General features: G+C 48.0%; 1 protein-coding gene across 3 annotated transcripts; it reads left to right on the top strand.

The window, feature by feature from the left end:
- On the top strand, positions 1 to 24,313 carry N4bp2l1 (NEDD4 binding protein 2-like 1). Of its 3 annotated transcripts, XM_087579111.1 has the most exons (6): positions 1,064 to 1,355; positions 18,321 to 18,448; positions 18,878 to 19,005; positions 19,322 to 19,410; positions 21,489 to 21,565; positions 22,726 to 24,313. In XM_087579111.1, exons 4-6 carry the CDS (start codon positions 19,333 to 19,335, stop codon positions 22,973 to 22,975), a joined length of 405 nt encoding a protein of 134 aa, XP_087435237.1. In that variant the 5' UTR covers positions 1,064 to 1,355; positions 18,321 to 18,448; positions 18,878 to 19,005; positions 19,322 to 19,332; the 3' UTR covers positions 22,976 to 24,313.

The raw sequence follows: 24,313 nt of genomic DNA, 5'->3' as shown, positions 1-24,313 counted from the left end.
CAAAAACAACAGCTTTGGCCAAGACCGTGACTTCAGGAAGGGAGCCCAGGGCCCTCGCCGGCAGCCCCCTCCCCATGGAGGACAGTTTTTTGGAATCGTTCGGGAGGCTGAGCCTCCAACAGCGGCAGCAGCAACCGCCTCCTCGGCCGCTGCCCGCGCGGGGGCCACCTCCGCGCCGCCACAGCTTTAGAAAACACCTCTACCTCCTGCGCGGCCTCCCGGGCTCGGGAAAAACCACGCTGGCCAGGTAATGAGAGCGGCCTGGCGCCCACGCGCGCCCCTGCCCCGAGCGGCTCCGCGCGCCGCCCCTGCCCTTGCCCCGCGCGCCCGAGAGAGCTTTGCCGCGCGCCGGCCCGGGAGGACGGACCTCGGCACTGCGCCTTGCGCAAGCCCCAGACGCCGCCGGCCCTTCCCCGCCGTGCTCGCCCGGCCTGGTGCCCCAACCCCCGGGCAACCTTCGTCCCCAGCCCCGGGTCGGGGAGGCCCGCGGGGACTGCTCTTCGGGAAAACCCGGTGGCGACTGCAGAGAAACCCGCTCCCCGCCCGCTGGCGCGCAGGCAGCCGCCACGGCGTCCACTGGCGCTGTCACCGGAGCGAGTTCGGGGGGGAGTCCGGGCAGGGGGTCCGCGCGGCGCTGGCCCGGGGCCGGGGGCCGCTTTGAGATCTGGTGGATCGGCGCAGCCTGCGTCTACTTTGGCGGCTGCGAAGGCGCACAGGTGCTCTGGGGAGGGGGGAGCTGGCGGCGCCACCAGCGACCGTCACTGACAGCCTCTCCGCGGGCGCCCAAATTCGTTCACTTGCGAATTGCGTAAGCGGCCCTCCGGGTACCCGGGCAGAGAGAACTGCGCGGGCTTGCTGCCTGCTGCACCTTGCTAGGCCCACCGCTCCAGCCTGAACGCCCTCCACTCCCCGCCCTGCACTTGGCGTTCCAGCGACGTTGGACTGTTTCTCTCCTTGCTGTGGTTGATGATGCTGGTCCTCCTGCCTGGCTTTCCCACCGCCACCCTTTGCCCAACTGCTCTCACTAGCCTTTTAAAACCGGTTCTATTACCTCCCCTCGCAGCTGCCTCACCCTGCCGTAGAAGCCGCCCTTCTCAGCGCCTTGGCTCCTGTTTACGTCTCTGTGACTGCACTTAGGCTTGCACAGGATGGCTTTTTCCTTCTGTGAGATACTTGAAGATAGGGGCCTTGTCTTACCCTCCATGAACAGTATCTGGCTCGCACTAGTCGATAGAAGCAGTCACTTGCCACCTGTGTGCGTCCCATCTCATCAGATAAGGCTAGCCCTAGGACCCCGGAACCGCTGAAGAATCAAGGTGGCCTGCGGTCACATCTGATTTCCATGGCACCAGGTAGTGGTCTTAGGGGGAGGGCCTGAGTCTTTTGGACGTGGATGATGGATGATGGGGAAACTGAGGTGGCTGATGAGGGACTGACATTTGAATTGGGGTTCTGGCTGATTTGTGGAGAAGAAGCATCCAGCTAATGAAATTTGCCACCTTTGCATCTTAAAGGGATAGGTGACTTGCGAAGGCCACACTGGCACCCTTCTGTAGGTTCTTGCCAGAGGCTCCTGACAGTGGCAGGTTGGGCGGTATGGCGAGCCTCCTTGGAACCCCGGGCAATTTGGTTATTTTGTGCTACAGCCATTCACGGGGGGGGGGGGGGGGGTGTGTGTGCATCTGTTACCCGCTGTTTTCAGGATGCGAAGGTCTTGTTCGATCTCACTTTCACTTTGCCAGCCTGTAATATATCACACACTGAAAGACAGAGAAGGAAGTAACTTTTAGCCATGACATTTCTCTCTGAGCGTGCTGAGAAAAGGAAGTAGTGTGAGGATCGGAGAACAGGGAAGAGAGCAGAGCTGGAGTGAGGGTTGGCCCTGGAAAGCCAGGTCTTGGCTCGGGTAGTCTCCCCCACCCCCAACCCCCCATTTGGGGACCGAACCCAGGGCTTTGAGCTTGCTAGGCAAGCGCTCTACCACTGAGCTAAATCCCCAACCCCTCCGGTAGTCTTTTTTTTTTTTTTTTTTTTTTTTTTTTTTTTTTGTGGTTCTTTTTTTCGGAGCTGGGGACCCAACCCAGGGCCTTGCGCTTCCTAGGCAAGCGCTCTACCACTGAGCTAAATCCCCAACCCCTCCTCCGGTAGTCTTTTAAGGGTCCTTTCTGTCTCTCGTTTTTCTACACGTCTAGGATTTTAATTCCTGCTTGACATTTGACTAAGCAGAAGACATCGGTGAAGAGAACATCTCATTTAAACACCTGTAGGGACAGATTGGGTGAGCCCCGGCCTGAAAGCAGAAATCTGCAAGTAAGAACCAGTCTGGAAGTCACAGCAAGGCGTTTCTGTTTCCCCCACGGTGTTTTCCAGGGAGGAACTAAGAGAGGAGATTGGGAAATTGCTTTCAAATACACTGCAGAACATAGGAGCTCTAAGGTCATTATGCACTTGCTAGTTCCTGAGGGCCGTTTCCTCTATAATGAACATGTACTTCTTTTTTTTTTTTCTTCTTTTCTTTTTTTTCGGAGCCGGGGACTGAACCCAGGGCCTTGCGCTTGCTAGGCAAGCGCTCTACCACTGAGCTAAAACCCCAACCCCTGAACATGTACTTCTTAAACCAGACCAATAAAACTTTTTCTTTAACGTTGGAGGAAGTTAGTTTTTTTTGCAAATATGGGCTCATCTTTTCCTGCTTAACCTTTATATCCCCTTTGACTAACTAATAAAAATCTCTTTTAAAAATAGGATACGTCTTGTCTTTCAAGTCAACAGCGTATTCTAGAATCCTCACCTGTGTCTTTTCCTATGTCCAGCTGGCTGGGATATGGAAAACACCCTTCTGAGTTCTTTAGATTCTCTTTTTAAATGGGGTTTTACCTGCTCTGAGCACTTTAACCACACATCGCAGCACTCGAGCTAACCTGTGCCCTAAACCTACATTAGATCCTGCTTTCAGTCAAGCATCACTGGGGGACAGGTGGTTACTACGGACTATGGTTCCAGTTCTGGAAACTCCCCGTGAGGGAATGCTTGGACAAGCGTGTGGACACGGAGGGATGTTTGTCAGAGAGATCCTAAAAGAGGTGCCCGGGTCCCAGCCTGTAGCTCAGTGGATAGAATGTTTGCCTGGCATGGACCAAGCCTTGGATTCAATCCCCAGCACCACTGAGAGGTGCGCACCAGTGATCCCAGCACTTGGGAAGGAGAGGCAGGAGGATCAGGGAGTTCAGGGTCATCTTTGGCTACGTCGTGAGTTCAAGACCAGCCTGGGATACGTGAGGTCCTGTCCCCAAAATGAAAGACAAACTAAGAAAGAAGTTATACACAGACACACAGGCCTCATTTTTTGTTCAAAGATGGAGGTCTGTATAGATGCTTAGGAAAAAAAAACTCCATCAGAAGATGAGTAGGCACCCCTGGGTGCTGACTTTGAGCAGCGGGACTGTAGACTTTCCCCTCATTTGTTTGCTAATTTTCAGCAAGTTGTGTGTTGCTTGGCAACCTAATAATAAAAGGATTTTTGAAAGATAATGTATGTATGGTCATTTTGCTTGCACACGTACGTGTTTACCACCTGTGTGCTTGAAACCGAGAGATGTCAGAAGGCGCTGCCTCCTGGAACTAGAGTTGCAGATGGTTATGGGTCATCATGTGGGTGCTGGGAATCAAAGAGCAACAAGTGCTCTTGACTGCCAAGCCCTCCCTCCAGCCGCTTGGCAACTTTTTAAAGGTGAGAGACATCAGGGTGCAATTGAGTTAAAGGTTCTGTGTTTGTTTAATGACTTGGCTAATAACCATGTCCTTCTCTCAAGAAAGTCTTCCATAGGTTGATTCCCAGTTGGACATAGGCTAGGAAACTCCTGAGGAGATGAACTTTTTAACAACCATGACCTTTGACCTTGATTCGCTAACACCTGAGCTTCACCTGTGGTAGCATGAGTCAAACCCGAAGATTCATTCATTGTGAAGATCACAGAGAGTGCAGTAAACATGGGTGCTGTGGGAAGTGAGGGCCAGCCATGGTATTAGCAATTATCACTGGTGACCATGTTTCCTTGCTTACCGAGACTTACAGTCGACGAGGCTGTAAAGGGGCCCAGAAGGTGTCAGAGTAAGGAGCGGGAACATGGGGTGCTGTGGAAACGGTGCCTTTGTGCCAACAGCCTTCAAGGTCAAGGGAGCTGGAGCAGAGGTGAAAGCTCGTTTGGGACAGAGTTTCCCCCACATAGAGGTGGTAGAGCAGGGATGGGAAAGAGCCCCTTGATCTCCTGGGCTTGACTGAAAGGGAGCTTTCTTAGCTGCAAATCCACGGGCCAGGTAGGCCCAAAGCTGGATCTTGGAGACAATTAGATGTTGAATCCGGGGCCCGAGAGGTGGCTCAGCAGGTCTTTGAGGTGCTTGCTGTGCAGACCTGAAAACCTGGGTTCAATCCCTAGGGCCCACATAAAGATGAAGGGGAAACACTGACGCTATAAGGTTGTCTTCTGTCTGTAAGTGTCACACACACACACACACACACACACACACACACACACACACACGCACACATGCACACACTAAAGCTTTTAAAAGTTGGGAGACCCTTTTGCCCTTGTGGTCCAGAACTGTGTGCGTGTGGTGCGTGGGGATGAGTGTGTGTTGGTTAATGTCTCCGCTGTGGTTATTTTCACCTCTTTAAAGGATACAGATCCGTACACACCCAGTGATTGTCACTGTGTTTATTTAATCACCCTGGACAGAAGCTGCCCCTTGGCAGTAAAGCCTTCTCTCTCCTTTCTTCCTGCAGCCTGCAAGTTGCGAGGTCCCTCTGTGCTCTTGCTGGTCTAAGTGTGTCATGTGATCATAAGTATTTATTTGTTCGACATCTCGCTCAGCATGCCGTCCCAAGGTTCATGCTTGTGCCATATATGAGAACATCCTAATTTTATGTGTGAATAAAATATTCTGTCTTTGTGAATGGCAACAGGAGTCTTTCTATTCAGCTGTTCATCCAAGCAGCCTTGTTTGAAAAATTAAACGTCTTCATTCTTCTGTCTGTTCCCTGAAATTTTTTTTCATCTTTACCTACCCATGAAAGTCAGGTCTAACAGCAGAGCGCTGGTACATGCTGGCCCCTCTGTGATCTTCTCCCCTCTGGTACCAGCGCACACAACTCCTAATGCGTATTCAGTTAGGCTCAAAGATGCTGCCTAGTGGCTGCCCTTTCCCCTCATTCACATTCTCATCTCGGTACTAGAAGGATGCTTCCCTAATAAGATGTGGGGACAAACAGGTGAGGAGAAAGGCATGGGAACAGAATCACTGAGAACAGGGACCAGTTCATGGGTGAGGTAATGGCTCTCCTTCACAGAGGGAAGACCAAGACCGAGAGTTGACCGTATTCCACTTTTTACACATCACAATACAGTAGCAGGCAGGTGACAGCTCAGACCTCTGGTCGTTCAAGCCACTGCGGGAAATAATCACTAACTAGGGTCTCTGTGTTACTTCCCTTTGGCGGTTAGACAAATGGAGATGAAATGCCATACAAGTTTTACAAGAAAAGTAGGAGTTTATGGTGTCATATGGGTTTATGACACGCACAAATGGCCATGTTAGGTAAAGTGGCCCCCACAGCATAGGAACCTCATCACGGTGTGTCCTGGCACTGCTGGGACCTGGGGAGGAGGCGGGGGTTTGTAACACTGCAGGTGTGAACTACGATTTGAGAGGAAATAGAAGTGGGTGCAGAAGTCAAGAAGGGTGCCTTCACAGGCTACGGGTGGGGGTGTGGCTACGGGTGGGGGTGTGGCTACGGGTGGGGGTGTGGCTAAGGAGGCAGCTAAGAAGCTTCCATAGTGTTCATCCAGCTGAACGCAAGACATTGCTACCTTAAACATCTCCATCAAAGTCATAGGACCGAGCCCACTCCCACCATGGGTTTTCAGTATTTGGGCTTAAATCTTGTCCCCCACATGGCAGGCAAGCACATTAACTACAGCAGACCTCCATTGCCAAACTGGAGCATAAAAGAGGCTGAGTGTCCTGATAAGAGACTCTGAAACATAAAATGTGGTAGAAAACCCTTCAGGTCAGCTAGGGTGTTAATTTAACCTGTATTTCAAGTCTCAGCGTAAGGAAGCTGCATTTTATCATAGTCAGCATTAGAAAGGGATGTTTCTCTTAATTAGAAATATCACCAAAGTCTTTGGCTCCTGGATTCCACTGGGAGATGAGGTGTTGGCTGTTCAACTCACGGCAGTGTTCTGGAAAGGATTTCAACTTCCAGGTCTCTAGATTGGCTCGTGCGATAGCGCCCTTCTGATTTAACTTACCTCGCTTTTGGTGGTCCACTGAAATAGCTAGAGAAGGGTTCTCCAGGGCCATTGAACTCTAACAAATACAATATTTTTTGGTGCCTTCGAGTCATCTAAAATCTGCCTGACCCTGTGTAACTGGGGAAGGCTGGTGAGAAACAAATGAACGTGGGACTGCATCTTGTGCACAGCTTGGGGAAGGCTCTGGGTTATACCAAGGTAAGGATCCAGGAAGAGGGAGGGCGTCATGGAGAAGGGTTCAGCACACAGTGAGTGGGGGCACCTAAGGTTTATTTATCTTTGTTTTGTGTGTAGGTTGTTTTGTTCAGGTATAGGTACACGCACCATATGTATACATTGCCCACAGAGGCCAGTAGAGGGGTTTGGATCCCCTGAAACTGAAATTGCCGATGGATGGGAGCTGCCATGTAGGTGCTGGGAACTGAACCCAGGTCCTCTACAGGAGCAACCGGTGTGCTTAAGGGCTGAGCCTTCTGTCAAGCCCCAACCTTGTGCTTTTTACTTCGTACATGGAAATGCGGGACCAGGGCATGGCACACTTAGGCAATGGTGCGCTCACGGGGGCTGTTCAGAGACAATGCCCATTGTCCCCAGAGTTACAGACCACCCTGGCGAGAGATGATGGTAGAGCGGAGGTCTTTCAGAGTTGAGAATACCATACTAGGAGGAGGGGATTTCTCTGCTGTTTCAGGAGACTCCGTATTGTTTAGCTTGCTCTGTGACTCTCTTTTTGTAAACAGATGCCTCTACCCCCAAAACACACCTCTTTCTTAGAATATGAGTTTCAGGAGATGTGTTGACCGTTCTTTGAGTCAGAAACTGTGTCTAAGCTACGTCTTTTTCTATCTCTATATAAAACTATATCTGAATCACATACCTGTAGTCCTGGGACTTACTGAGGCTGAGGCAGGAGGATTGCTGTTAACCCGGACTATAGTAGTGAAATCCTGGTCAACAAATACTGTTTTTTTTTTTAAGATTTATTCGTTTATTTTATATATGAGTACACTGTAGCTGTCTTCAGACACACCAGAAGAGGGCATCAGATCTCATCACAGATGGTTGTGAGCCACCATGTGGGTGCTGGGAACTGAACTCAGGACCTCTGGAAGAGCAGTCAGTGCTCTTAACCACTGAGCCATCTCTCCAGCCCAACAAACACTGTCTTTATTTCCTGTCCTTCCTCTAGAAGTCCTGCATCTGGTAGGAGTTCACTAAGGAGGCTGTTAACAAAAGGCAACTCTGGAGACTTCCTCAGAGATGGAAGCTCAGATGCTAGTGTGGCTTTTGAGGGAAGAAGAAAAGCAAGAGGAGGCTGATCCGCGTAAGCAGATGTAAGAGGAGTGTGTGGTGAAGAGAATAAGCGGGAGGAGGGCAGGCGATACCATGCGACCCAAATGCCCTTCAGTGCAGAGAACTCTATTTTTTAAAAATGAGTGAAAACATTTGATAAACAGCCCCTGTTTTTGATCTTTGAGTTAGAGGTGGATTTAAAATTAAGATCAGGGCTGGAGAGATGGCTCAGTGGTTAAGAGCACTGACTGCTCTTCCAGAGGTCCTGAGTTCAATTCCTACAACCATATGGTGGCTCACAACCATCTGTAATGAGGTCTGATGCCCTCTTCTGGCCTGTAGGCGTACATGCAGGCAGAAAGCTGTATGGTGTATACATACTAAATAAATATTAAAAAAAAAGATGTTCAGTTAATTTGAAAAAAAAATTATGATCAAATGTGCGGTTGCCGCTACTTGTGATCAGCAGTAAAGTGTGGCCATTTGCCTGGATCACCGCCCCTCTGGGCCGTCCCTGGCTTATGACATTTGGGGAGAATACAGACAAAAACTGAAACCCAGGCTTTGGTTCCTGATTTCTCCCCGCAGTTCTGAGAACAAGCGAATATGACTGACAAACTGAGAACAGGCACAGGAAGCAGATCCCATTGCAACACATGACAGGCTGTCCACACGTCAGATAGCAAGAAGAGCCTATCTAGGGGTAGTGGGCCATACTGCCAGGCAACGGCGCGTGGGCGTCCGCTGTTGGATCCCGGAAATAAGGCATGCTTTGGAAGTGAGACAGAGTGAACCATAGGCCAGCCCAGGAACTGTGACTAGCCTTGGTGGCCAGTTGGTACAGCAGAGGTTTCTCTGGAGGTAGAAGACGGCTTATCTAATGAGGGCTGAGAGATAGATGCAGACCAAGGTCAGGGCTCAGCCCTGATGTGGGGTTGGCAACCCCGGCATCTAGGAGGTCGCCTTATTTCATACAGCCTCCCTGCTCTCAAGCTGCTGGGTGCTGGGTAGAATGTTTCTCACTCTCAAGCCTTTTTTGGAGGCCGACCGTGAGAATACTGTCACACAGTTTGGGACCCTATGAGAAGAGCTTGCAAAGTTATAGAACAAAGCATTTGAGAACCAACCCTCGGGACTGGGGAGATGGCTCAGCGGTTGAAAGTATTGAGTGCTCTTCTAGAGGTCCTGAGTTCAAATCCCAGCACCCACATGGTGGCTCACAACCATCTGTAATGAGATCTGATGCCCTCTTTTGATATGTCCGAAGACAGCTACAGAACATACATACACACACATATATAAAATATTATATATATATATATATATTTTTTTTAAAGGAAAGCCATTCCTCATTCTCCAAGTATGTGTTACCTCCCGAGTGCCTGGCATTCATTCTAGATGCTGAGATAAGAGTGCCAGACAGGACTCAAAAACCCTGCCTTCAGGGAGCATGTGTTCTGTCCTGGAGGAGGAAGAGGGCGTCTACTTCATCATGTTAAACACCCCACACAAACGAGATAAAAACCCCAAGTCCTGGGGTTGGGGATTTAGCTCAGTGGTAGAGCACTTGCCTAGCAAACACAAGGCCCTGGGTTCAGTCCCTAGCTCCGAAAAAAAGAAAAAAAAAAAAAAAACCCCAAGTCCTTCAGAGCTAGCGCGCGTTCTTGGAGTGTGCACCCCAGGTCAACCGAAATGTGCACAGGAGCTCAGCCATCGGAATTTCTTCCTGGCAGGCATCACTGCACGAATCCCGAGTGTCTGAGAAGAAAGCTAGATATTGAGAGGCTTGTTTTATCTTCATTCTGACCTAGGGGGTTAGTGTGAGGCTCTGGGGTCAGAGCCTGGGTTTTTTTGTTTGTTTTATGTATGTGAGTACACTGTCGCTGTCTTTAGACACAGCAGAAGAGGGCACTGGATCCCATTACAGATGGTTGTGAGCCACCATGTGGTTGCTGGGATTTGAACTCAGGACCTCTGCAAGAGCAGTCAGTGCTCTTAACCGCTGAGCCATCTCTCCAGATTCTCTACTTAGGCATTATACAGGAAATTAGAATTGTTTTGTTTGTTTGTTTTAAATCATGGATAATGGAGGGCTATGTGGAAGTTAAAGGGAATGAACCTAGCCTGTGTATCAACATGAAGAGATCTAAAATATGTAAGACTCCATTTCTCCACTCATATATCAGGGAGTGCTCTAGGTACTTGGGAAGCAACAGTGTGTGTGTGTGTGGGGAACCTGCCCAGGTAGACGGAATCAATACCCTAGCGGTGGGGAAGTAAATGTGCAGTGCATGCGGACTGATCCTGTGATCCCAGGAGGGTGCTATGGAGAGCAGGAGCACCAGGGTTAAAGCAGGCAGCGGGCTGAACTGAGCCCCAGAACCAACAGGAAATGGTGCCATGGGTCTGCAGGGTCACAGCCTTGCTCTAGCCACTTCTGAGTTTATGTTGCAAGATTCTCTAGGGGCAGAGACAAGAAGGAGAGCTCTGGAGAGCCGTGCTGGCCGCCAAGCAGAAGGTTACAAAGGAAAAGGACTGTTGTGTGTGTATGTGAATGTGTGTGTTGGGAGACTGGGGGTGAACATGTGGGGGAGTGATCGTGTGCATGAGTGTGAGGGCGACTGAAGGGGGCAAGCATGTGAGGGGTGGTGATCGTGTGCATGAGTGTGAGGGCGACTGAAGGGGGCAAGCATGTGAGGGGTGGTGATCGTGTGTGTGTGTGTGTGTGTGTGTGTGTGTGTGTGTTAAAGACTCTGAGGTAAACTTTGGAGGTGTAAAGTTCTTTAGAAGCACAGGTTAGCAGGGTCATAACACAGAAAGCCAAACAGTAACAGAGAACAAGTGTGACACTGACAGGCTATGCAGTGCCTGTGACATTTGACATCTTTGAGCTGAAGACACAGCAGTGATGGCAGGAATGGGTCCCAAGGCATCTCCCAAGAAGACTGTCATGGTGCTGTCATTTCCGAGAGTGTGTGGCAGTCTGTGTTTTAAAGCTGCAGTTTCAGGAGTCGTTGCCTCTTCTCGTGGTGCAGAACAAAAGATGTGAAGCCTGGAGTTGCAGGGTGGCTGGGACGCCCCATATGAATGGTGGCTGCACTGGGGTGGTGAGGCTGTCAGGAGAAATGTGACCAAAGTTCAGTGATGTAACTCAGTGTAAGAATGTCATCATCGGTGCTGGAGTTGGTTCAAAGGGTAAGAACTCTAGCTGCTCTTGCAGAGGACCTGTGTTCATTTGCAGCAACCACACGGTGACTCACAACCATCTCTAATTCCAGCGCCAGGGGATCTGATGCTCTTTTCTGGTCTCCACAGGCATCAGGGAGAAGCATGGTGCCAGGCACACACCCAGGCACTCACATCCACACATTGGCTTTTCCTTTTAATTAAGAAGTGTTGTAATAAAAGGCAGAGTGCTGACTGCAGGCAAAGGCACACCCATGCAGACTGTGGCTGCATGTCACCAATATGTGATTGAGACAATAAGACGCACTCTCTCAGAGCTAGGAGAGCGCCAGAGAGTGACACCACGCAGCCTGGTCCTCTCTAGACCTGAAGGAACACCCTCTGGCAGTGTCCCTTGGAAACTCTGAGCGGTGGCCAGCTATCTAATCTCTCCAGGCGGCACTTTTTGTTATCTGCAAACTGGAGGAACGATTATTTACTCCATAAAAGTGTTACAAAGGTCAAGGAGATCTCATACACACCAAGGTCTTTGTTTCCTGCCCACCACTCTGGGAAAGTTACTGAAACCACCATGGAGCAAGAAGGAGATGTTTTTCCTTGGCATTGTTCACAGACACTTCTGCAATAAAACAATGGAAGAGTAAAAGGATACATTTTGTAAAGGAAATATGCTCACCACTGACTATAACAGAATATTAGTAAAGGAGGAAAGAAGGTGGATCCAAACGTAGGAACAAGATAAAGCCGGATGACAGCTCTCACTATGTGCAGTCGTTTGGTACAGCGTAGAAAGCATTTCAAAATATTAGAAAAGGCTAAGATCCTTAGGCAACAGTTTGGGGACAACCAGGGAGAAAAATAATCGAGTTAGGTCCTTAACCAGTACTGTGTATAAGTAAAGTTTCGGATGGAGGGAGGGAGGAGGAGAATGTACAGGAATATAGACAGACTGACAATCTCAGGTGCGGAAGACTGGTCCAACTACATCAAAGGCCTGGATTGGAAGACAGAAGAAGCTCCATGAGGCACGGGTACATTTGTAAAGACTTAGCCTTATAATCTAGAGACTTCTGTAAATAAGGTCAAAAGGCAACTGTCGGGCTGGAGAGATGGCTCAGAGGTTAAGGGCACTGACTGCTCTTCCAGAGGTCCTGAGTTCAAATCCCAGCAACCACATGGTGGCTCACAACCATCTGTAATGCACATTCGATGCCTTCTTCTGAGGCGTCTGAAGACAGCTACGGTGTATTCATATACATACAATAAATAAATCTTTAAAAAGAAAAAAAGGGGGGGGGCTGGAGAGATGGCTCAGTGGTTAAGAGCACCCTACTGCTCTTCCAGAGGTCCTGAGTTCGATTCCCAGCAACCACATGGTGGCTCACAACCATCTGTAAAGAGATCTGATGCCTCTTCTAGTGTGTCTGAAGATAGCTACAGTGTACTTATATATAATAAATGAATAAATCTTAAAAAAAAAAAGAAAAAAAAGGCAATTGTCTTGTCCTACAGGAAAGTGAAATTTGGTAAGATAAACCTCCTGATGAGGGGCCTCTGATAAACACAGGGGACTGTGCCGGGATGGCACACTGGGGGTCAGGAGACAATCCTTAGGGAAATTCTGGGCATCCCTGTGAATACGCGTAAGCTGCCATGCATTGAAACATCACAGAAAAAAATTTCATAGGGTGAGAAACAGTTTGTTATGGGGGGAAAAAACCTGCTGGTGAAAACTTAGTACGATTTATAGCACATTCCTGTTTTTATATAAAAGGTGACATTTTTAAAGATGTAGGCTGGGTGTGGCAGGTCATGCCTTTTACTCTGGCCCTTGGGAGATGGAGGCAGGCTGATCTCTGTGAGCTCCTGGCCAGGGAAGGCGACTTAGTGAGACTCTGTCTCAGAAATGAAACAAGCAAGCAAACGAACAACATCTGGACTCCGTAATGGCACTTGCCATTAAGCCTCTGGAACTGAAATGGTGAAGGGAGAGAAATGACCCCTGACACTTGTCCTCTGACCTCACATAAACACACACAATTAATGGAGGATTTAAAAATATATATACATATATATTTATATATATAATATATATATACAATATATATATATAATATATATATATATAAAACCAAACGTTAGAAGTTATTTCTAGATGAATACAGTAGCTCACCCTTACTTTTTAGCACTTTAATGCTTCAATGTGTGTCTTTGTTAATTAGGGAAAAAATGATACTTTTCACAAGCAGGAGCCTGGCTTTCACAAGAGGCGCCAGATTACAGTGTATCTATCACCAGCTAAGCTTGGAACAGCTGGAGCATCGGAAAGACCGAGAGGACGGATGGTACAGTGGTGCCTGCCTGGCATGCCAGTGTTTGGGAGACAGAGCAGGAGGATTGGCCGTGGCTACGAGGCCATCCTGGACTGCACAGTGCAGGTTGAGCCTGTCAGATACTGTAGCAAGCAAGCGAGCGAAGTACCGGATGGGATGGGCATGGTGGAATATGCCTGTGACCCCAGCACTTGAGAAGCTGAGGCAAGAGTAGTTTTTGCCACATGGCAATGAATAAATTGCCAAAAGATAAAGATTTTTTTTTAAAGATTTATTTATTTATTATATATAAGTACACTGTAGCTGTCTTCAGATACACCAGAAGAGGGCATCAGAACTCTTTACAGATGGTTTGTGAGCCACCATGTGGTTGCTGGGAATTGAACTCGTGACCTCTGGAAGAGCAGTCGGGTGCTCTTAACCGCTGAGCCATCCCTCCAGCCCAAGATAAAGATTTTTTAGAAGAGAGGAGGCGCTTTATAAGACAACTCTACCTAGAAGACATGTCAAGAATTTCAAATGAGGAACGTAAGACTTGTGGCATCTCGAGGAGTGGGCTGCACGGGGAAGGCTGCTGGAAGCCAGGACAATCACGTGGTCCAGGTTCCGCACACTGAGCCAGCCAATGAGCTTATTCCACAGTGGAAGACGCCATGACCGGGACCTTTAGCCAGGTGTCTGCATGGTCACCGTGGATCTCGGAGTGTCACATGAGATCAGGAAAAACATCTCTCCTCTGTACCACTCTTCCAACCTGAAGCTCAATACTGAGCAAACAACCAGCGACTCCTCTGGACTCTTCCGGAAGAGGGACCTGAGGACAGGTTTAGATGAAAGACACCAAAGGCACCATGTGATTACCAGAAGCACTTGGAAGGAAGGCAGATCATTTGGGGAACCATAATAAGACAAAAATTTAAATATTTAAATATTGACCAAGCCAGCTCAGTCAACAGGTTCTCCAGCCCAGGAACAAGGATTAAAATAAAAAAAAAAAAAGAGACAATTAGACAACATTGTAGCATGACCCTAGCAGGTTTTGTTCCTAGTCTGCTTTTATACCATTTTAATTACATGCAAGTAATAAGGTCAGTTCTAGGTTAAGGGAACAAGAAGACAATAAACAAAGTCCCATGATTACTGTTTCTAGGGGCGTATCAGGATGGCCAAGATACCTGAGCCTACTTCCAGGTCCTAGCCCAAAGTTGCACCCTTGTCTGAAGCTGACTTCTTTGCTCTAGCCTAAAATCAGATTCCTGCCTGAACTAGCCCTACTTCCCTGTCCTGGTCCAATGTCAAATTCCTTTCAAGCGGCCCTAAAAGTTCTCCACAAAATATAAAATGGATTAAAGTAATTTTAAATTATGAAACCGTGAGAGAAAATTTTTGAAGTCTTTATGGCAAAAATTCAAGCACCGTGCTTACCTAGAAGAACGCTGGCAGAGAAGGAACCCAGGAGTAAAGAAGTGTCCATAGAGACAGAATAATTGAGACCGAATGTGACAATCCAGTGACTGTAGACAGAGGGTAAACAGTGTTTACTGTTCCGTGTCCCCCATTGGTATATAATTTACTGTTCCGTGTCCCCCATTGGTATATGATTTTGAACATTTTCTAAAAAGAAAAGGCTCAGGTGCAGACTGAAGAAGGAGAAGGCAGAGGAAATGACGTGTATGGGGCATGGGGACCAGAGAGGATGTGAGGATTTTTTTCAGTTCCTCACCCAAACAATCCAGTTCTAGGGAGAGCTTACTGAGATGACCGAGCTCTGAGAGGATGTTCAATGTGGAGAACTATGGCGGGTGATCGCCCAAGCTGGGTCTGTTTACCAACACATGTCTGAAAATGCACAGTCGGGTACAAGGGAGACTTTATGCAGTAACACTGGACCTTCTCAGCCAGCAGGTCCCCAGCCGGTACATACCTGTCACAGCCCAGTTCCTGATGGCTAAATCATTGTGGGAGAGTAAGTTATGGAATTCGGATTAGCACCCGAGTTTCCTCTTGTAATTGTAGTGACTGGGAGAGGGGCAGTGCAGGAGGGGAAGCTACGTGGGAATGATCGTCTCTTTTCTTCTGATTTTTATCTACTCAATTGCCTTGATGCTTGAGACCTCTGACCATAGGGAAGGTTATCACCAAGACACGCCCCTCCTTTCTGAAGCTGGTGGAATGGTATTTATTGCTCACACTTAAGTTTTACAGTCTAAATACTGTCACTTAAAAAAAAAAAGATTTTAAAGGGCTAGACCAAGAACCCATGATGTCCTGTGGTGGGCCTGAGCAGTCTTACTCAGAGTGAAATATGGCAGTCAGAAAGGCTGACAGTGTTCTGTTTTGTGTGTTGACCAGAAGGGACTAAGAAGCAGATAACGTGTGCGGCAAACAGCAGGTCTGTAAGTCCGCCTAGAGAAAACCTTAGGGACTTAAACTTCTTTTTTTTTTAAAATATTTTATTTATTTATTATATATGAGTACACTGTAGCTGTCTTCAGACACACCAGAAGAAGGCATCAGATCCCATTATAGATGGTTGTGAGCCACCATGTGGTTGCTGGGATTTGAACTCAGGACCTCAGGAAGAGCAGTCGGTGCTCTTAACCACTGAGCCATCTCTCCAGCCCGGGACTTAAACTTCTGTCCATAGTGTAAGCTGCCAAGAGCCAAACAGAAGTCAGTAAGGATTACACACGGAAAGAAAAACTCGCTTCAGAAATGGCTCAACAAACCAGACTTACGAAAGGTCAGTGACAGAAGACCGCAGAAGGTCTTCTAGAAGGGACAGCCTAGAAGGGACAGCAGATGGGGGGGTCTGAAAGAAATTAAACCTACGTATAACACAGTCACTTAGTACACAGCAGAGATGACTTCCATTTCAATGGTAGATTTTACTAGAACAAGTTGTATTTATGAAATAACCTGAAACTCTAGTGTGTTGACCAATATCTACGTCACCCAGCAAAATTTCAAATACCCATCTATGCAATGGCTTCCCACCCCACCCCCTCACTCTGCAACGTGGTCTCTGTCACTGTTTGCATTGGAGGTCAGGGTTTGGGTGTGGAGTTTGACCTTTTCAGCTGGGTCGTCAAGCTCAGTGAATGTTCTCTGTAGAAACTGAACCCGCGTCCTCTCTGCCCTATGGTGACTTCTGTCTCCCACCACTCCCTACACCTGCCTGTGACTGACAGTTGCCGTATTTCCCGTGTCTGAGTTCCGTCAAGAACTTGAAACTGACTTCTCTCCTGCCAATGTGCGAGAGCAGACTAATTCACTTTGCCTGATGCAATACAATATGGTGGCCACTCCTGCCCTCCTGCCCAGGGGCCTGGAGACTCAGAGCCAGTCAAAGCCAGCCCACCAGAAGCTCACAGGAGCTTGCCTAGACTCTGCACTCTCTGTAGGTGGACACCAGGCAAGACTGTTGACCAGAACTCTTGGGCTGACTCAGTCCAAACTGTGATTTCCAAGCCAGTTCCCTTCCCTTTCCATACAGACTTCCTGAGTGTGAGAAATACCATGAACCTGTTTTTAGTGTTTTCACCATAAACCTGTCTGCTCAGATGATCAGTGGTCCTCTAACGTGGTTTCCATGGTTTGTGGTTACACTTTGGACTGCTTCCAGGTTGTCAAATTCTTCTTAAAAGTCTGTGTGCAGTATTTCCAATGACTTCCTTCAATGAAACTGTCTATGTCCAGATTTATTCACCCTGGGTGTGTCCTTGCCCCGTGCCTTCTCTTATCCTCTTTCACACAAGGTAAAAGTTCCTCAAACCTCAAGGTCCGAGCCAAATGTTACCTCTTTTGCAATGTCTCCCTTATCACACTGTTGACATTTCTGGCCCAAACTGTTTGTGTCTTGTTGGTACAGCTTGTCCTGTGTGTTTCACACAAACTGTACAGGAGGCCTGGTCCCATAGCCAGAGCAGCCAGCCTTGAATGGAACTACTTCAATTCCTTAACACTTCCTGTAATGTTTGGTGTCTGGGAACTGTCAATTAGGGTTTAATAAGTTGGCCAATTGCTCCTAGTCCTTTGATGTGGAAATTTTTATCTCAGAGCCTAAGCGACTCCCAGCACCCCATGGTGGTGCACAACCATCTGTAATTCCAGCTCCAGGAGATCTGATGTCCTCTTCGGGACTCCACAGGTCCACGTGCAGATGGTGCAGATAGATTAAATAAAGATAAACAATAAAATGAAATACATGCCTACATGTCCTCAAAAGTCTACCAAGGACAGTCAGGCTGCTGTTAAAAATCAAAGTATCCCTTGGACTCCCCGTGCGCCACCACAGACTGTCATAAAATGCATTTACTTTGTCGTTGTTTCTTTCCAACTCTGCTGTCACGCCCTCTGAAGAATGCAGGTAGAGATGCTTGTTTTCTGTCTCTGGATTGTGTATTTACTGACATGTCAGCCCTCTCACATCCACTGCAGCACCTAGAGAGCCCCCATGTTCAGGTGCACTATACCTCGGGTCCTGTCGGCAGTCTGGGTTGGGTAAGTTATTACTGACCCTCAGGTTTGCTGAGCACCTCGCCCTCTTCCAAGTGCTGTCCCTCCAGTCCTTAGCATTGTCCTCTGTCTTACAATTGAGAAGACAAGTTCAGACAGGCGGCTTCATGGTGGCTGCAGTGGAAGCATGAGGGTGGAGCCCAGCTTTACTGCGCCTGCGCGCCTGCGCTGTATTCTTACTGAGTTAAAATATCCTACCTTGGTCTCTACTGAGAACAGAAAGAAACTAAAGGGGCGTGCAGTGCCTCTGCCTGCCTTCCTCTTTGTACTTCTGCCTTTTTCACTCCCCACTCGACTGTAGGAGGGGATTCCACTCACTGGCAGAGTCTGTTGTGATGCAGGGCGGGCATCGCCAGATAATAAGCTTCTCTAGTTTGTTTGTTTTTTGTTTGTTTCTTATTACTAGGAGGCTGTCCAGTGCCGACCAGGTCACTCTGATTTAATAGTGTCTGCCCAAAGATATGATGCAACCCGAAATCCAAGCATCTCTTTAGAAATCCTTCCCCGAAGATTCCAACTTCCCTCTCTGTTTTGCATAAAGGTGGCCTCTGTGATATCACTTGTTTTCTGTGACATTTTCATATTTCGGCCCAGAGTGGTAGGGTTCAGAAGGCGCAGGGGCACCACTGGGTTCACCTCTCTCCTTCTCTTGTGCTTTTTCCCACTGGTTTAGGTATTGTTAGAACTCAGAGGGTAGCTCACACACATCTCCTTTATCCACATTTCATACCTCAGCAAGAACTAGTTGCTCAGATGGGTCCTTACAGAGATCAGAGCTCCGAGGAATGGGACCCAGGACAGGTAAGAGTTTAGGGGGCAAGGGAAGGGCTGCAGCGTGGGGGCATGGTGCCCGACGGGAGGTGTGGGAGGGCACTGCCGTCTCGGAGAGGAGTGGCCCTGGTAACTGATGTCCGCCAGGAAACAGTCACTATGCCTTCCACTTATCCTTGGAGTTTTAGTCGATCCTGGTCGCTGCAGGAGGCAATGGCCGTGACCAGTGACCTCTCACTTTTATGAGTTGGCAACACGCATAGCCGCCTCTCGGCCTCCCTCCTGCCTCCAGTTGAGGAGTGATGACTTCCGGAGATAACTGGTTCTCCTTTTAAGTGAAGTTGAAAACTCAAAACGTGGAGCTCTCAGAATTATTACCTGTGCTAAAGATGGAAAGGAACCGTTCTCCCATGACCAAGAGTGATGGGAGAATCCCTTTTCTGTTTCTCCACCTTGCAGACAGCTGCAGCGCGACTACCCCAGAGCCCTGATTTTCAGCACGGATGACTTTTTCTTCAGGGAAGATGGCACCTATGAGTTCAACCCCATCTTCTTGGAGGAAGCTCATGAATGGAACCAGAAAAGAGGTGACAAATTCCTTTCCAAACCCGGGGGAAGGGGGGAGGGGGAGGCTTTATGCATGCATATAGCATAGCAGCTTTGAAATGAATTCATTTCATGGGAGGAGCTTTAACCAAAAGCTCTGAGGTTTTTCTACCCTGCAGAATGGCAGGGCTTAACCCCTGTAGATTCCAGCCAATGGAAACCCCGATGGATGGTGGCTCAGCACTAGGAAGCCTAACTGTGAGGAGGGCCTCCTGTAATGACATAATGATGGTGTAGGTGATGCTTGGCCTGCTGACTGCTGCATGCTGCTCACTGTTGTGTTGCATTGTGTTACAGCCAGGAAAGCAATGCGGAGTGGCACATCCCCCATCATTATTGATAACACCAACCTGCACGCCTGGGAAATGAAGCCCTATGCAGTCATGGTAGGGAGAAGTATTATTCTGAATTCTCAGCTATGGATGTTTTATGAGAAAGTTGAAACATGGGTTCTTTGCTCTTCTTCTAGTCTGCCATGATTTCACATTCACTTATGGTAGTTCTCCCAGTGAGCCGGTAAAGTTGGCGATATCACCCTGGGCTTTCTCTGCCGTTCAGTTGCTGAGGCCACTTTACCTCTGAGGGTCCTCTAGAAATAGCAGCACTTGGTCCTTGGTGGATATTTTCCTCCATCCTTCCTCCCTCTCTTCCTTTTCCTTCCTTCCTTTCTTCCTTCCTTCTTCCCTCTCTTCCTTTCTTTTCCTTCCTTCCTTCCTTCCTCCCTCCCTTCCTTCCTTCCTTCCTTCCTTCCTTCCTTCCTTCCTTCCTTCCTTCCTTCCTTCCTCTTTTTGAGACACAGGATCTCTCTATGTTGCCCTGGCTGTCCTAGAACTCACTATGTGGACCATGCTGACCTCAGACTCATAGATACCTCCCTGCTTCTGCTTGCCTCCTTGCTAGCTCTTCAGTAGTGGCTCCTTTCTGTTCAGAGGAACATCTACTGACACTTGCATGGAGAACAGACTAGAGAACGCACTGGCAGGGCTGCAGGTCCCAGTGAGTCGGGTCTGCCTGCTGTAGGCTAGGCAGCCCTCTTTGGCTGAGAGTTCCAGAGCAACAGAATTTCTTAGTTTATGAACAGATTTAGGATTAACAGTGGGACGCTATTAAGGCTGTAGAATACAAATATCAATGCATTACTCCGCACAGCTCTGATCTTTTCAGACAGTTTGTATCTGATGTTAACAAGTTTTCATTTGACAAATAACGGAGAAGGAGGCAGACAGCTTCTTGAGTTACATATGGCCCGAGTGTGTTGTGAGGTCTCTCTCACAGAGCTTCTGGCAGTTTAAAGATTTCGCCCCACAACTAGCACAGCAAAATAGCACAGACAGGTGTGCTTCTGTCTACTGATGCCTTCCTGTCAGTTCGGCTCAGGCCCAGGGGGCACGGCTTGGATAAGTTCACATTCAAGGCCACAGGAGGTGAGTGGAGCCTCCAAGAGTTGTTGCAGGCAGGCCCAGCCCTGACTAAGGAACCCCCGGCTTCCAGGAAGTCATTTTGCTTTTCAGTTTTGGATACTAACCACCTACAGCTGCTAACGAGACCCAGTCATTAGTTGTTCCTACAACACTGCCGTTGAATTCTTTCCTGAGTAGAACCATCTCTCCAGAGGGTGAAGGGGAGACTGAAATATTAAATGTATTTATTAGTTGATAAATAATAATCTTACATATTTGCAGAGTGCAGGGGGCTGCTCTGGTGAACGTGCTCTTGCCTGAGTCAGGGTCCTTAGATTATCTGCCACTTCAAGCGTCACTCTTGGGTGGGATGAGAACATCCACAGTTCCCTCTTGGCTATTTTGACTCGTGCGATAGTAACCAAAGCTCCTGTGGTGTAACAGCACACTGCAGCTTACGCACGCTCCCTGCAGAGGAAACCCCTCGGCTTAGCTCACGTTTTGAACACGTTGAGCAGAAGTGATGGCAGAGCTGTCTGAGTGAAGTGGTCAGGCTATGGATGCAAAGAGCACTTAGATGTTTACACGAGAGAGCCTTACTCACTTTCTAAACTCACGGAAACGGGGTCCAGGGCAGTGGGCCAAGCACTGCAGCGTGGGGAGAGCTGGGTTTGCTGGAAACCGTATATAGGTAGAGATCACGCCCGTTCCCTAAGTGGCACTCTCAGTTACAAACCGGGGTGGGAGGAAGTAAATCCAGCGTAATCGTGGAAGCGGCCGTAGGAATTCCCCAGGTCCCCTGTTCGCACCTGTGTTTGGGACGTTCCACTGTGAGTTGAGTGATCTGTCTCAAGGAGGTCCAGACTCCTACTAGGTAAAACTGACCATCTTTGACACTGAGACACATAGAACACAACGGGAGAGACTAGGTATGGGGACGGAATGTGGGAGATAGGTTCAGGGCCTGGATAACTTGTAAGGCTGTGGTGAATGTTAAGTGGAATGTGAACGCCCCCAACTCTACCTGCCATGTCTTCACTGTCTTGTGTGCTTCTAAAAATCAGGCGCTTGAGAATAACTATGAAGTTATATTCCGAGAACCAGACACTCGCTGGAAATTCAACGTTCAAGAGTTAGCAAGGTACCTCCTTGTTTTCCTAGTTCCTCATTCTGTATCCTGCTGTTTTCAGGTATTTCAGACTGAACAAAAGCATCTTTGATGGCTGGAAATGGACTAGTTTTCAGGCCAGAAATGGTAATTCTTAGAAACTGATCACTTTGGGTCCATTAATGCAAGGGCTTTAGTTTTGAGCCAGATGTGTGACGTGATGCTAAATGCTAATCCTTGGCTTGGACCTGGTCCCTTAGAAGGACACACTTAACTTTGTGCTCAATTGCTTCCTCATTAATGAGCATTTAATGGGCAATTACTCTGCATGGGTCAAGATCTTTGGATGTTAAGCAGAACGTAACACATTTCTGCTGCTTTGATGTATACAGCAACAAGTGTCCAAATAGTAATGTGGGTTTGTTTGTTTGTTTGTTTATTATATATAAGTACACTGTAGCTGTCCTCAGATACACCAGAAGAGGGCATCAGATCTCATTACAGATGGTTGTGAGCCACCATGTGGTTGCTGGGATTTGAACTTAGGAAGAGCAATTGGTACTCTTAACCTCTGAGGCATCTCTCCGGCCCCCAGTAATGTGGTTTTTACAACTTCTGGTAACCACATTTCATGCTGCCTGATGCCAAGTGACCCAACGGAAGCAGGATATTTCTAAAGCGAATCTATGGTCATCCCACGATTGCCCTGGTTGGTAAATCGGACAGGGCTCAGGAGCTCCAGCCTGTCATTGAAATCTTGGCAACTGAATTTCTAACCTCATCCCCAACTGGCATTTGTGCCCTCCTGAATTTAAGGCTGTTTCAGTTAAGCATCATTTAACGGTTCAGACCGACCGATCTAGACGGATAAGAGATGTGTGCGTGACATCAACAAGCATATCACTAAATGCATGAGTTATGCCTTGTAGTCTTTGTTCATAGTCAACGTCACGTAGCCTTTCCTTAGAGAGGCCTTTCTAAAGCTAGCCCTATGCTTTCTCGGGGTGTGCAGGGCAGCATGGGGAACAGTACTAGAGCTGGAGAAGTAACAGTAGGACCTATGCTTCTGCCCAGTGTCTGGCAGAGCAGCAGCTGTGCAATGCAGGATCTGTATGGAATGTAAGTTACTTACTTTGATAGCCTGCCTTAACTAAAGATTTGTGGGGTTCCCCCCCCCTTTTTTTCCTATTTAGAAGAAACATCCATGGGGTCCCAAAAGAAAAAATACAGCGAATGAAAGAACGGTATGAACACAATGTTACCTTTCACAGTGTCCTTCACGCAGAAAAGCCAAGCAGAGCGAACAGAAACCAGGACAGGGACAGCGCACCGTCCGGTGGCTCCGGGTACTGGAACACCTCCTCAGAGCTCCCCAACCAAAGGGCTCGGGGCAACTCCTCCAACGAGAGCTACAGAAGGGGTGGCTACCACCACGGATATTAAAAGCCTGTGCACAGCCACTGCAGAATTTTCCTAGAGAAAGTTTCTACTTCAACTTTTGGTATTTATTCTTTGTTCGATTTTAGCCAGAGCTTGAATTTCCAGTGTAAATAGCTAAGCCCAGAAGTTTCTGAACAGAGGTCAGTATATTCATTATCTCCAATGAGCAATGTCAGCGTGCACCGTACGCGTGGTCTGATGCTGGGGATCTGCCGAGGAGTCAAGGGTCTTTCCCTCTCCAGGGAAAGAATTGATCTGAAACTGAAATCCAAGATTATCAATTAGTTGCAGAGTCATAAATAAAGCAAGATGTTACTAGTACATTCCTATAGGCTACTGTACCACAGTCTTGGGCAGATTCATCTTCTCCATTGAGTTGGAGAGGTGAGGGAGGCAGAGGCAGGAAGCAGCTTAGCTAGGGCCAATGCTGTTCTAATGGCCAGAAGGGCATGTATTCCTTCAAGGTGACGTTAGGGGAGTCACTCCCTCGTTTTAACGATGTGTTACCCTTAAAACTGCCGGTGAGGGCTGGAGAGATGGCTCAGCAGTTAAGAGCACTGACTACTCTTCCAGAGGTCCTGAGTTCAATTCCCAGCAACCACATGGGGGCTCACAACTATCTGTAAAGAGATCCGACGCCCTCTTCTGGTGTGTCTGAAGACAGCTACAGTGTACTTACATATAATAAATGAATAAATCTTAAAAAAAAAAAAACACTGCCGGTGAATTCTTAGCAACAAAGGCAGTTAAGAAGAATCAGTACCGTTGTAGTCAGACCCTGCAGACAGCAGTGTCGGGAAAAATCCCTCCCTCTAGCTTGTAGTCTAGCAGTGTAAATAAACCTGCTTTCGCAGAACACCAGTTTTTAAGAGTCATCAAGTGATTCGTGAAACGATGCCTGTAACGTGTTATTAGTTAGTTACCCAGATGCTTGAGTGCAAAGCAAGGAAGCAGCCAGGGTGAAGGTCATGCACGGAGATACCAGGTTTGCGCCCACCAAGATGAGGTGTCTTGTGTGGTGTTAAGAGAGTAAACCATGGGGCTGGGGATTTAGCTCAGTGGTAGAGCGCTTGCCTAGCAAGCACAAGGCCCTGGGTTCGGTCCCCAGCTCCGAAAAAAAAGAAAGAAAAGAGTCAGTTATGAATGTATGAGTCCAAATTAAATCCCAGTAGGCTGGAATCAGACTCATTGGTAGGAGACCCTGACAAGACCATGTGAGATGTATGCTCTAATTTATTTTTGGCCAACAGCTTCTTTCTAATGTTTTGTGAACTATTATTTTAAGTGTCTTATATAATGGTGCTTTTATGGTTATTAAAATTGTATATGGTATTGAATTTA

The sequence above is a fragment of the Rattus norvegicus genome, chromosome 12 (assembly GCF_021556685.1).
Source record: "Rattus norvegicus strain SHRSP/BbbUtx chromosome 12, alternate assembly SHRSP_T2T, whole genome shotgun sequence".
Classification (NCBI taxonomy): Eukaryota; Metazoa; Chordata; class Mammalia; order Rodentia; family Muridae; genus Rattus; species Rattus norvegicus.
The sequence above is the reverse complement of the archived record's forward strand: the minus strand, read 5'-3'. Positions and strand labels throughout refer to the sequence as shown.

Excerpts from the sequence above, each read along its gene's own strand:
- N4bp2l1 (XM_087579110.1), top strand. The coding sequence starts at position 75 with ATGGAGGACAGTTTTTTGGAATCGTTCGGGAGGCTGAGCCTCCAACAG. Across the intron at positions 248-18,877 it reads GGAAAAACCACGCTGGCCAG|ACAGCTGCAGCGCGACTACC; the intron begins GTAATGAGAGCG and ends TCCACCTTGCAG. Across the intron at positions 19,411-21,614 it reads TGAAGCCCTATGCAGTCATG|GTATTTCAGACTGAACAAAA; the intron begins GTAGGGAGAAGT and ends TGCTGTTTTCAG.